We start from the raw sequence: 14,274 nt of genomic DNA, 5'->3' as shown, positions 1-14,274 counted from the left end.
GTTACCTCCCTTGTCAGTTTAGCTTCAGCATGTGTGGATGTTAGGAGTAGCCCTGTGATAGAGGTCCGGATGATTTATGTTTGTATATACAACAGGAAATCCAGGGTCGGATAAATGGGATCACGCATCATTCTTTAGTTGCCTCATATTTTCATGTCTGTTTTGACAAGCAACCAATTATTTTCCTAATGGTGTGTATGTTTGCATCATAATGCATAACATCGTGCAAAATGTAGGATTGGAGTTTGATGACTAAAGCTAGAAAATGGTGTGAAGTGTATTGCAAAGACAAAATGAGATAACCTAGTGAACTGCCTTAAATTCTAACTGTGGTTACTGAACAATGGATGTAAGCATTGCAAGTGTTGTATTTGTTTCTTGGTGGGGGTTGAATTTCCACAGTTTTTAAGTTTTGTTGGTTTTTTTTGCTTTTTCAAGAGGACCTAAGGGAATTTTGGGTTCTATTTATGCTCAGAAGTACTTGTATTTATGTTAGGTTCAAAAGATTCTCAATATAAGTTACTGAATGAAAACTGAAGACATGCTATCTTTCATGTTAGCATTGTTAATCTGAGAAGAGTAGATGGGTAGGTGCAGTAATATGAAAGATTTGATGGTTTTTAACTTGTTTGAGTATTATATCTATGTAAGTGAACATACTTTCAATTTTGTGTTGTTTCCATTGGGTAGGGTTTGATGACCTTGTTTATCTTGTGTTGAAGCATGTGGTGTAAACAAGTGGTACATGATGTAAACAAGCCTCCATAAATGTTGCAGTATTTGCTTGGCAGTGATAACAAGGTCATCACAAGGTCTTCAGATCACTCTGCATGCCTAACACTAGAGTTATTATTTTGTACACATTTTGAGTCTTTGAACTTAAGCATGCTAAACATTGTTCAAATGCAATATCATGTGTTTTTTTTATCTGATTTGTTTTCTAACACTTTTGGCAGAGATGTACAAATGTTTCACCGATGGCCTACTGAAATAAGACCCTGAAGAACTGCATTCTATCAAAGTTACTCTCCAGTACCAAATTTATATCCTTGATGATCATGTTGTAATGGGAATGTTTATCTTGAGCCTGTCTGTCATTCCATCCTTTAGCAGGTTTCCTGTGAGCAGCTGATGCAGCATAAATTTAATTGAAAAAGTTCAGTTACGAGCATGGTGGACAACAGGCGAGGTTGATGTAAAAGATTGAATTATAATATTGTGATGTATCAAGATGGGTCTGGAGTGAAATCTTTAACACAAGTTGCACTGAATCAAAGTAAGTTTTAATTCAGATACAAGAAACACTTATCCATGTCTTGTTTTTGAAGTGTCACACGTCTTTCATCAAAACGTTGAAAAAGTGAATTATGTTATTGGAGGGAGATTGAGAATGTTTGCAGATTAATCAACTTTTGTATATAATGTTGAGGTCGTAGCCATATTGTAATCAGCTTATCACTAGTAACCCATGCCTGTTGTCAGAAACAATCTAATTGATTTGCTAAATATTATTGTACAAAGCAATCTTTGCAGTAAGGTAGTTTCACACTCAGTGACTTATCATCAGCCTGCAGTAGATCTCACTAACCCATACCTGTTGTAAGACACCATCTAATTCGCTGGTTAATCTTTGCAGATGAATATGACCAAATGGTATGTTGTTCATCACATCAATCACTGGTTTATCGGACCTACACTTGAATATTTACAGGCTGCTGCTTTTTAGCTGGAATAGAGCTGACTGCAGCTTTAATCAGCAAGCAACTGAGAGTTTCTTACAAATCGTTTCGTCTATCACAAGCAGTATATATTGTTTGATGTTTTTGTAAATAGAAAGTCCTCTTACTATGCAGCATGTGTAAACCAATTAGTTACATTTTTGATGAGTCAGCAAACAAATGTTTATATCTGACACACTAAACCAGATGTGTTGATGCTCTAGTAGTTACTTACTAGGTTTATGTCTTGCAAGTTGTCTGGATAATGCTACCTATTTCTGTTTACGTGTGCATCTGTTGCCAGGCTGGAAGGCCATGTCTGTTAGTTCTTCAAACACATGACACCTGCTGCTGCAGAATATCGACATATGTTGCAGCTGTCACATGACACCATGCTACTGTAGTCACATGATACCTGCTACAGTCACATGACACACCTGCAGTCAAATGACGATACTACTGCTGCAGTCACACAACACCTGAACCCATGAAGGTCTGGGTTAAAATCGTTCTTCGGTAACCCATACTTGTTATTTACAGATATTTCATATAATTTCTTGTCACCAGCTTGATTGTCTGGTCCAGACATGATTCTTTACAGACTGCTGCCATATAGCTGCAATATTGCTGAGTGCAGCATAAAAGTAAACTTTACCAGTATGGTCATATAACACCTGCTGTAGCTTCATGACACCTACCAGTACAGTCATTTGACACCTTCTGTAGCTTCATGACACAACCGCAGTGACACCTGCCAGTATAGTTACATAACACCTGCTGTATGTTAGTGACACACCTGTGGTGACACCTGCTGCCTGTATAGCCACATAACACCTGCTCCAGCTTCATGACATCGACCAGTGGTCATATAACACATGCTATAGCTTCATGACACCTGCAGTGACACCAGTAGTCATGTAACACCTTCCGTATGTTAGTGACACCTACCTGTATAGCCACACAACACCTGCTGTGTTAGTGACACCTGCCTCTATAGCCACACAACACCTGCTGTATGTTAGAGACACACCTGTGGTGACACCTGCCTCTATAATCACACAACACCTGCTGTATGTTAGAGACACCTGTGGTGACACCTACCTGTATAGCCACATAACACCTGTATGTTAGTGACACCTTCTACCTGTATAGCCACATAACACCTGCTCCAGCTTCATGACACATATGACCCATGAAGATTCGGGATAGAATTGGCCTTCAGCAATTCATGATAGCCATAAACGGTGACTGTTGTAAGAGGCCATGGGTTGACATGTCATCGGTTCCCAGTGACGCAGATGGATACTCATGCTGTTGATCACAGGATTGTCAATTATTTACTGACTGCTGCCGTATAGCTGGAATATTGCTGAATGCAGTGTAAAACTAAATTCACTTGCTCACCCATGACACACCTACGGGGAGACCTCCTACGAGTATAGTCACCATACAACTGTGGTAGTCCCATGACAATTGCATTAGCTGTTTTCTTCTGTGGAAACATATATGGTTGCAGGAGCAATGAACTGTAAATATAAACCTAAAGTGTGCTTTTCACTATATGTTAGGTCATCTCTTGTTTTTCCTGAATAATCACATGCGGGGTCTTTGTTTTGGAGAGACAGGTTTTACTTTTTCTAGAAAGACCTCTTCCCAGGTTTTACTTTTCGTTAGTAAGACAGCTTCAAAGGTTTTACTTTTCCTAACTTTATATGAACATCATTCAAATGACACATGAGTGTTAGAAATCAATTGAAAAATGGTGTTCAAGAGTAAGCTCACAATTCAGATTTTTTCCCCAAGCGGGATTGGAACCACAAACCTCAGATTCATAGGCAGATGCTCTTCTGCACTGCCACTGGGGTAATGAAGGTGGTGGGGTTAAATTATCTACTTATAGTTGCTGTCATGAAATTGATTTTACGTGCGCTTCCGTTATTGTTATGTGGCTTCATTAAATGGTCATCTACATTGTAATTACCCATCACTGACGGTATATATGTCAGAGAAAACACTTCTCCTCGGTTTTGGTAGACAGTGTAAAACCATCGGGGTTGGGAAATCTCCCCCCTCCGGTTTTACATTGTCTACCAAAACCTCGGAGGTGTGTTTTCTCCTATACTTGAAACCTTCACCTTCCAATATGTCTGTTTGTAGGTAGCATTAACCAAACACACACTGTGCTAAAATTAATTTATCATTATCAGTGTCAGAGGTTTCCAAAACATTTACCGTATTTTATGTGATTGTCGCGAACAAATTTGCTAGTGTATATATGTACTTATACATCACATGATAAATTTGAAGAGTGTTTGAGCAAAGTGGGCTGGGAACTGTTCAATTAATGACAGATAATCAAAGTGTATGCAATTTGTTTGTTTTTTTCGAGGAAAGAAATTCCTTAAATAATGTGATATATTTGTGATATGGTGAGATATTATGCTCATAACATCATGGGGTGGCATCATGACCACACAATGTTTGGTCCCAGTTATGGTGACCTGGGTTTTTGCAAGGTGGGTTTGTTAAATACTGTTTTGGTTCATGCTGATGGTTAAAGGTCGGACTTGGTTGCACAAATAGTAATGTATGGGAGTAGTGAACCGTGGCCATGATTTAGTGAAACCTTCACACACCCATAGCAGCGTTTCTGAGGTCACAAGCAACTGAACTAGTATCTTATAACAATCTTTGAAATAAAGAACAGGCTAGCAATTCTCGAAACGTTCATAGCAGTATGAACTTCTGAAGCTGCAATGAAAGTTAAGAATCCTTAGGCTTACGAACGTTTCGAGAATAAGCACCCAGAACTCAAGGATTCCTTGTCGTAACCCTCAAGTATGATTCAAAGATTTGAAATGTTCCCAGATTCCATGTGTCCACAAGTACCTTCATAATTCTGAAAACAAAATACATATTAATGCTGAATCTATTTCACAGATCTAAGGTAAGTGTCATACGTTGGTTTAGAGTATGTTGGACTTTCACCAACACTTACAAGATGTTCACTGTCTGGCCTTTAATATGTGATGTGGGTGTATAAAGAATGTGATCTGTCATAAACATATGCTGTATGATGACTATTCTCCACTCTGGGCAGTCTTGCAGCCTCAGTGTGCCTTGTCCCAGACCACAGCATGGGGAGATTGTGCTGACTCTGTATATATGATATACATATTAAACATGCTATGTTTCATCAGACTTGACTTTGTTTCTTCAAACTTCTCTCAGCAGTAGAATGGTGACTCTTCTCAAAACACCAGTAAAGGTTCTGGGTTAGAATTGGGCTTGCCATAGGAGGTGGCTAACAGGATTGGGTGGTCTGCCTTGGTGACTTGTTTGACAAATGTCATTTTATCCCATTTGTGTAGATCGATGTTTATGCTGTTGATCACTGGATTCTCTGGTCCAGTCCAAATTATTTACCAGTTGCTGCCATATAGCTGGAATATTGCTGAGTGTGAACTCTGAGGTGTCCAAAGATACAAACAAAGGGATCAGATGGCAGGAGTCGGGACTTACCTGTTTTTGTGCCTCTACAATGTGGAATGTTCACCACATCAATCACTATATTGTCAGGTCAGGTCAAGACATATATGGGCCATCATTAAGTTTGGATATTGCTCAGTGCAGCATTATACAAACAAACCTGGAACCTGTTGTTTTTCAAGTATCGCTGTAAGCATGTTTCGTAACAACATGATGTTTTCAGTGAGATGAAACACCAACTACAGACTCTAATCTCATGTGTTTATTACAAGGAATGTTAGCTTATCACAGAATGGACTGGACTGAGATAGCACAGACTGATCTTGAGTATGTCAGTATCTGTCTCCCAGTGTTTACACAGTACACGTCAGCATTCATGTTCTAATGATGCTGTCTGCAACTATGACAGTACAAATTTGATTCAAATGGACGGAATTTAACAAAAAGGAAATATTTTGTACGAAATTTAGAAAAATATAGACACATGGTTATTCTTCAGAACAGCTGAATGAAACACCTAGAATCAAAGACCTGTTTGATTAAAAGGTTATACTGTTAAATTAATTAGATACATTCTACAATGACTGTACTCATAATAGACGACTTCCACACCATTACATGATTTGAAGAAAACTGAAAAAAGTTCATTACAATTTGTAGCTGAATCTTAGCCTAACATGTAAACACACCAACATATGTCGAAATGTTGCATATTTGAACAGGGTCTGACACAGAAGTGATATGTAGCATATGGAACGAAAATAAATTATAGCTACTTCACTACACATTGACTCAACTGGCTTACAGCTGTTGTATGGTGTCACTACATGTTATCTGTGATGTCAATCTCGGACAAATCTTCACTGTCATCTGCATGTCCTGTAGATGGCATCTTCACAGACATCTTGATTGGGCCGGAACTAGCCAATCGTCGCAGTTCCGATTCGCTGATAGAGTCCCCAACCTCACTCTCAAACGAGTATGTGAGACCAAGCGACCGACCAGAAGAATTTAGACGGTCTGGACTTATCCCTCCAGAACGACTTACTTCACTGGAAGCCCGCACTGACCCGATGCTTGGAGGCCGTTCTCTGCCTGATTGGCCAAATGTACCGGTCAGTCTGCCCGATCCCATACCGTCAGATTGGCCATGAGTGCCTGTCAATCTTCCTGACCCCATGCCGCCATCTGATTGGCTGAAGGTCTGTGAGAGGTACCCAGATTGCATGTAGTGGTCTGTGTTCATCTGGTCTGGGGTCAGGGTCCGTGTACCCTGTTCACTCATGGTCTGAGTACCGTTCATCACTGAAACACATATGCACATACATGATGACGGGAAGTTCTTCATGTAATGAAGCCAAAACTTTTATAATTTATTATGAGTAAGGACTGTTAGGATGAAAAAATCGTTTACTAGCAATGTAATATGCTTGGGCATTCATGATATGATTTTTGTAAATTTTTATATCCAGATCATTAATAGACATGAGGTCACAGCTGGTGTTCATTACAATCTTAATGATGTCATACTGTGACATAATCCCAAAACCTTATCAAGAAGAAATTATTTTAAACCAATTTTGACTTTGACCTTGAATGAACAACCACAAAGGTCTCAAAGAATATTTGTATCAGATTCAGTACAACCTAGTTTTTCAAAGCTTAGATAATTAACTGGACAACAATAATGATTCAATAATGAAAGCTGGCTCGAGTGAGAGCTATAAATGTACTTTGTCTTTTAAACATTGTAGTCCTTACTCTGATCCATGTCCAGAGACTCCCGGAACTCCTCAGAGGTGGACCTGACAGAGATGATCTTTGAACTGGTCCTGGGAGGCTCTGTCAACTCTAATGGGTCTGAGAATCGGGTTGCCTGGGGTGGCTTCCTTGCCTTGGCTGTATGACAGGAAGGTCAGTGAGAAGGCATTTACAGATCATACATACATCATGTATGTAGTATCTCAGCTAACTCTGGACCAAATAGACAGGAACCAAATGTTTGACTATATGTGCATTCATACACTGGACGGAGGTTCAAAACTGATTTTTTAAAAACCATTAGCCACAGAGCAACTGAAAGTAACTTGTCCGGACTATTTTTCCACTTGCCGTGATTTTTTTTATGACACAATCATGATAATGTAATCGTGAAAGAATAAATCAACTTGGTATTTGATGTTAATGTTTAGTGGACTATTTATTGAGAAGTGATAAATAGCAAAGAAAGTTAACTCAACTTTATTAACATTGTAAAATTCAACTGCTACATTTTGAGCCAATATGAAATGAGATCCAAGTTATTTGCATTTTGTCCCTGGCACTGGGCAATGGGATTTTGAACCCTTGACTGGAACAATAAATAAATCAGAATGCTGCCGACAAATCTACTTCTGAGATGGCTGACACAGGGCTTGAGTAATTTATTCAGATCACCTACCTCTTTGTGTGGGAGATCTGCTTCGAGGCATGGCAGACACAGGACCACTGTCCCTCCTATGAGGAGGGGACCGAGATGTTGGGGATGTTGTTCTCTGTTGGCTGCGGCTCTCTTTCAGGTCCTCCACTCTCATTGTGGTGTCTTTGACAGGGCTCCCATCCTTAGTGGGGCTTGTCTGTACCGCCCCTGAAAGCAGCAGGTGAAAATTTGTTTCTTTGCTGTTTAAACCCCTACATGGGTTGCTGGAGACCCAATATAAACCTAAAGTGTGCTTCTCACTATGTATTTGACCTGTGAAGGTCCCGGGGTAGAATAGGCCTTCAGCAACCCATGATTGCCATAAAAGGCGATCAGGTGGTCAGGCTCACTGACTTGGTTGACACATGTCATTGGTTCCCAATTGCGCACATCCATGCTCATGTTGTTGATCACTGGATTGTCCGGTCCAGACTCGATTATTTACAGACCGATGCCATATGGCTGGAATATTGCTGAGTGCGTGTAAACCTACACTCACTCACTCACTATGTATTAGGTCATCTCTTGTTTTCCCAGAATAAGCACATTTGAGGCTTTTGTTATGGAGGGACAGAGTTTACTTTTTGCTACAAAGACCGTTTCCCAGGTTTTACTTTTCCTAAGTTTATATGAACATCAACATTTAAATGATACAGGAGTGTTTGAAATTATTTGGAAAATATCATTCAAGATTAAACTCACAATACAAATGTTTATCCCAAGTGGAATTGGAACTGCACATGTCAGATCCATAGGCAGACACTACTGCACGACCACCAGATCGATGGAAGGTGGTGGTGTTAAATTATCTGCTTATAGTTACTTTCATTAAATTGATTTTACACACGCTTCAGGTATTGTTATGTAGCTTCATTAAATGATCATTTACAATGTAATTACCCATCACTGAATGTATATATGTTAGAGAAAACACTTCTCCTCGGTTTTGGTAGACAATGTAAAACCGGAGGGGGAGGGATTTCCTGACCCCGATGGTTTTACGTTGTCTACCAAAACCTCAGAGGCGTGTTTTCTCCTATACTTCTCACCTGGATCTTCATGGGTCAGCAGGTGAAAGAGTTCAGAATTTAGGAACATCCCAGTTGTTTCATGATGGAGGAGAGCCGAAACTGACACAGACTATAGATGTTTTCTGGAAGCGTTGGTTGTGAGAGTACTTACCAACATTACAGCTCAGGCAAAAATGGTGCAAAGAGACCTGCGACCTTTGTTTTGAAGATACTGTTCTCATGATGAATGAGACCACCCCACAGAATATGTGGCTGCTAAGTAGAGTTATCAAAACATTCCTTGGCAGAGATGGTCTTGTCAGAACAGTTGAACTTACTTCAAGAGGAACAACGTATATAAGACCAGTGCATAAACTGTGTGTACTCAAAACAGTGTCTAAGTGACTTGTCTGATATTTGATCAAAACCTGTCGAGATTCAATGTACAGTTCAGAAACTTTTGATACTATTGTTATTTAGTTATATTATCTGTTTATTTCGAGCTGTTAATGTTGATTAGGGTAAGTGTTTGCTCAATATTATTAGCTTCACATTTATGGGGCTGGAATGTTAAGAATAATATTTAATTTGGTTTTTACCAGTAGACTGATCCGTGGTTTGTGTTCATTCCCGACAGTAATGATCTGGATTTTAAGTGAGCCCTGCATCAGTTTTTATCTGGGCGACTAAGGTCAACTACAGCATATGGCTTGTATCATTGGGATGACTGACTTATGGGGGTACAAGGGACCAAGAAGATTTGTAAGTAGTTGATAAATATTATCTATTTTCATGCAAATTATTTATAGAGTCAAAAAGCATGTTAAGTTTGGTGAATATATATGAGTTTGGAATAATTTCAGTTTTGTCTTGACAAGCACATGGGTTTGTGTGTCCTATTTTCGTAATATATTTTCGTTATACACTGAATTAATACACTGTTCAGCTGTAATTAAATAATGTTTTGTTTTATTTATACAGTTTGAACCATATCAGTTTAAATTCTAATGTTTTGTTTTATTTATACAGTTTGAACCATATCAGGTTAAATTCTAATGTTTTGTTTTATTTATACAGTTTGAACCATATCAGGTTAAATTCTAATGTTTTGTTTTATTTATACAGTTTGAACCATATCAGGTTAAGTTCTAATGTTTTGTTTTATTTATACAGTTTGAACCATATCAGGTTAAGTTCTAATGTTTTGTTTTATTTATACAGTTTGAACCATATCAGGTTAAATTCTAATGTTTTGTACCATATCAGGTTAAATTCTATGCTGCTGCATCATGTAAACAGTCTGTGGAAAATGGAAAATGGCCTGAGACTGTTTTAACCTCTGCAATAAATACATGCAGAACATTTTGCCAAAGTTGAATCTAGGAAACAGATATTACTTCTATTACGTAAAAAAAAATACGACATAAAAAAACCAGTTCTTATGTCAAAGCTTGGAAGTATAGACTATCATACGCAACTTACCTCTGTAGCCACCATCTTCCTCCTCCTCCATATCATTGCTGGCATGGATGTAGGTGACTTTGTGCGGCGCCACCTGGCCTACACTTATTTCTCCTAGACTCTTGCCGGTGCTGTTGAGGAGATTTTGTGCTCGACCTTGAGGCATGTCGTACTGAACGTAGTTGTATCCTGGGTAGGCTGGTAGCACTGGCTGTTGCTGGAGACTCATCACATACTGCAGGACAGGGTCCCGCTCTGGCGCCGACACAGAACGGTACAGGAACTCACCCTCACTCTTAGACACCTCGGTATCGTCCTGGCAACACAGAGAGATATTAATGCCTGTTAGACGAACACTGATTCTATCTTGAAATCTTGTCACAATACATAAACCACTGATTAGAGAAGCTCTCTGGACTTAAAGCTGTACTTGACTCAGGCTTCTACAGATCAGTAAATCAGCAGCCCTCATTGCCCGTGTACTGCTTGGATCAGTTACTTATCTTTCATGTAGATTAACAGGGCAAAGTCAGATAAGAACTCAGTAAATGTCCTAGGAACATTACTGCCTGATGACATTCAAAACAAAAAGGAAGAATTCATTAGGAAGCTTTAGCCCAATGATCCTTCAACTCTGCACATTCAGGAGGGATAAAATTACATACATTGGTCCTCTTGTAAGTAAGATTTCTATTGATATGAATTCTTAGTTAAGATATATTTTGCATGATTTGAAGAAAGTCTTATTGTTTTCAACCTACCAGGTCAAGGTCATCTGTGTCACGCAGTGTGCTGGCAGTGCTAACATCTGCACGTCTTGCACCTCTGGTTCGGGTCACTGGTAAATGAAAATAAAATATGCAGAATTTTGGCCAAAATTATACTACCATAACAATTGATTCTTAGCACAAACCCATAAAGGTCAGGGTTAGAATACTGGCCTTCAGCAACCCATGCTTGTTGTACCTACAGGATTTCGTGGTCAGACTCACTGACACGTCATCGGTTCCTAATTGTGCAGATCAATGCTCATACTGTTGATCAATGGATTGTCTGTTCCGGACTTGATTATTTACTAGATGTTGCCAAGCACAGCATAAAACTAAACTCCCTCACTCCCTCACTCATATCACAAAGCAAAACTACATGGCCGGGTTTTCCTCATGCCTATTGATGCAATCAAAGTTAGCCTCAAGGTCATGATAAATACAAGGAAAACATCCTGTTGATAAACTAAACATAAATAGATCCAAGATTCGACACTACCCTAAGCATAAGCATCCAGATGATAAACCTAACATAAAAAGATCCTAGATTCTACACTACCCAAAGCACAAGCATCCAGGTGATAAACTAAACATAAAAAGATCCTAGATTCTACACTACCCAAAGCACAAGCATCCAGATGATAAACTTAACATAAAAAGATCCTAGATTCTACACTACCCAAAGCACAAGCATCCAGATGATAAACTTAACATAAAAAGATCCTAGATTCTACACTAGCCAAAGCACAAGCATCCAGATGATAAACTAAACATAAAAAGATCCTAGATTCTACACTACCCAAAGCACAAGCATCCAGATGATAAACTAAACATAAAAAGATCCTAGATTCTAAACTACCCAAAGCACAAGCATCCAGATGATAAACTTAACATAAAAAGATCCTAGATTCTAAACTACCCAAAGCATAAGCATCCAGATGATAAACTAAACACAAATAAATCCTAGATTCTACACTAGCCAAAGCACAAGCATCCAGGTGATAAACCTAACATAAAAAGATCCTAGGTTTTACACTACCCAAAGCACAAGCATCCAGATGATAAACCTAACATAAAAAGATCCTAGATTCTACACTAGCCAAAGCACAAGCATCCAGATGATAAACTAAATATAAATAAATCCTAGATTCTACACTAGCCAAAGCACAAGCATCCAGGTGATAAACTAAACATAAAAAGATCCTAGATCCTACACTACCCAAAGCACAAGCATCCAGATGATAAACTTAACATAAAAAGATCCTAGATTCTACACTAGCCAAAGCATAAGCATCCAGGTGATAAACTTAACATAAAAAGATCCTAGATTCTACACTAGCCAAAGCATAAGCATCCAGATGATAAACTTAACATAAATAAATCCTAGATTCTACACTACCCAAAGCACAAGCATCCAGGTGATAAACCTAATATAAAAAGATCCTAGATCCTACACTAGCCAAAGCACAAGCATCCAGATGATAAACTAAACATAAATAAATCCTAGATTCTACACTACCCAAAGCACAAGCATCCAGGTGATAAACCTAATATAAAAAGATCCTAGATCCTACACTACCCAAAGCATAAGCATCCAGATGATAAACCTAACATAAAAAGATCCTAGATTCTACACTAGCCAAAGCACAAGCATCCAGATGATAAACTAAATATAAATAAATCCTAGATTCTACACTAGCCAAAGCACAAGCATCCAGGTGATAAACTAAACATAAAAAGATCCTAGATCCTACACTACCCAAAGCACAAGCATCCAGATGATAAACTAAACATAAAAAGATCCTAGATTCTACACTAGCCAAAGCATAAGCATCCAGATGATAAACTAAACATAAATAAATCCTAGATTCTACACTACCCAAAGCACAAGCATCCAGGTGATAAACCTAATATAAAAAGATCCTAGATCCTACACTACCCAAAGCACAAGCATCCAGATGATAAACCTAACATAAAAAGATCCTAGATTCTACACTAGCCAAAGCACAAGCATCCAGATGATAAACTAAATATAAATAAATCCTAGATTCTACACTAGCCAAAGCACAAGCATCCAGGTGATAAACTAAACATAAAAAGATCCTAGATTCTACACTACCCAAAGCACAAGCATCCAGATGATAAACTAAACATAAAAAGATCCTAGATTCTACACTAGCCAAAGCATAAGCATCCAGGTGATAAACTTAACATAAAAAGATCCTAGATTCTACACTAGCCAAAGCATAAGCATCCAGATGATAAACTAAACATAAATAAATCCTAGATTCTACACTAGCCAAAGCACAAGCATCCAGGTGATAAACCTAATATAAAAAGATCCTAGATCCTACACTACCCAAAGCACAAGCATCCAGGTGATAAACTTAACATAAAAAGATCCTAGATTCTACACTAGCCAAAGCATAAGCATCCAGATGATAAACTAAACATAAATAAATCCTAGATTCTACACTAGCCAAAGCACAAGCATCCAGGTGATAAACCTAATATAAAAAGATCCTAGATCCTACACTACCCAAAGCACAAGCATCCAGATGATAAACTTAACATAAAAAGATCCTAGATTCTACACTAGCCAAAGCATAAGCATCCAGATGATAAACTAAACATAAATAAATCCTAGATTCTACACTACCCAAAGCACAAGCATCCAGGTGATAAACCTAATATAAAAAGATCCTAGATCCTACACTACCCAAAGCACAAGCATCCAGATGATAAACTTAACATAAAAAGATCCTAGATTCTACACTAGCCAAAGCACAAGCATCCAGATGATAAACTTAACATAAAAAGATCCTAGATTCTACACTAGCCAAAGCACAAGCATCCAGATGATAAACCTAACTTAAATAGATCCTAGATTCTACACTAGCCAAAGTGCAAGTCTCTTATAAAATTGGGAATTTGGGCACTTGAGATCACTTGACAACCTGTGTCTCACACAAGAAACAACAAAATGCTGACTATCCCCCACAAATGTCAGTGTACAAACAATGTACAGAGAAGAAGTGAGATGGGTATAACGCAACGATCAGTCACCGTTCATCACGGCATGCCCACTTCATATGTGAAGAACATTTAGTGAGACTCTGCTACAATAAGGTGTTCACTGACCAAGCCAGCATCACTATCAGTGAACCTGTGAAATATACCAGATCCTGGCACAACTAAGGATGTGACCATACACAGAGTCAGACACCCATCTGTTGAGCATTAACTACGAAGAGTGCGTGATCCTGACTGGTCGGAATGAAGTAAATGTATCAAATGAAAGCCAAGACTTTTTCTCATGCATGTGAACATAGAAAGCCTTGGTTCAATATATAAAATGAAATCCATCAAAC

The 14,274-nt window shown here is 38.5% G+C and overlaps 1 protein-coding gene across 1 annotated transcript in view; it reads right to left on the bottom strand.

The window, feature by feature from the left end:
* Positions 1-5,454: 5,454 nt before the first annotated feature.
* The window catches only part of LOC137294775 (TALPID3 protein-like), a 118,955-nt gene continuing 110,135 nt past the window's right edge, over positions 5,455-14,274 (bottom strand). Inside the window, exons 25-29 of the mRNA XM_067825886.1 lie at positions 10,898-10,974; positions 10,158-10,452; positions 7,648-7,833; positions 6,969-7,106; positions 5,455-6,512 (exon numbers count right to left, since the gene is read on the bottom strand). Of these exons, the coding sequence (XP_067681987.1) occupies positions 6,031-6,512; positions 6,969-7,106; positions 7,648-7,833; positions 10,158-10,452; positions 10,898-10,974 (1,178 nt within the window). The 3' untranslated portion in view covers positions 5,455-6,030. The remainder of the gene's footprint in view (positions 6,513-6,968; positions 7,107-7,647; positions 7,834-10,157; positions 10,453-10,897; positions 10,975-14,274) is intronic.

Source organism: Haliotis asinina, chromosome 8 (assembly GCF_037392515.1).
Source record: "Haliotis asinina isolate JCU_RB_2024 chromosome 8, JCU_Hal_asi_v2, whole genome shotgun sequence".
Classification (NCBI taxonomy): Eukaryota; Metazoa; Mollusca; class Gastropoda; order Lepetellida; family Haliotidae; genus Haliotis; species Haliotis asinina.
This window is presented reverse-complemented; position numbering and strand designations above follow the sequence as displayed.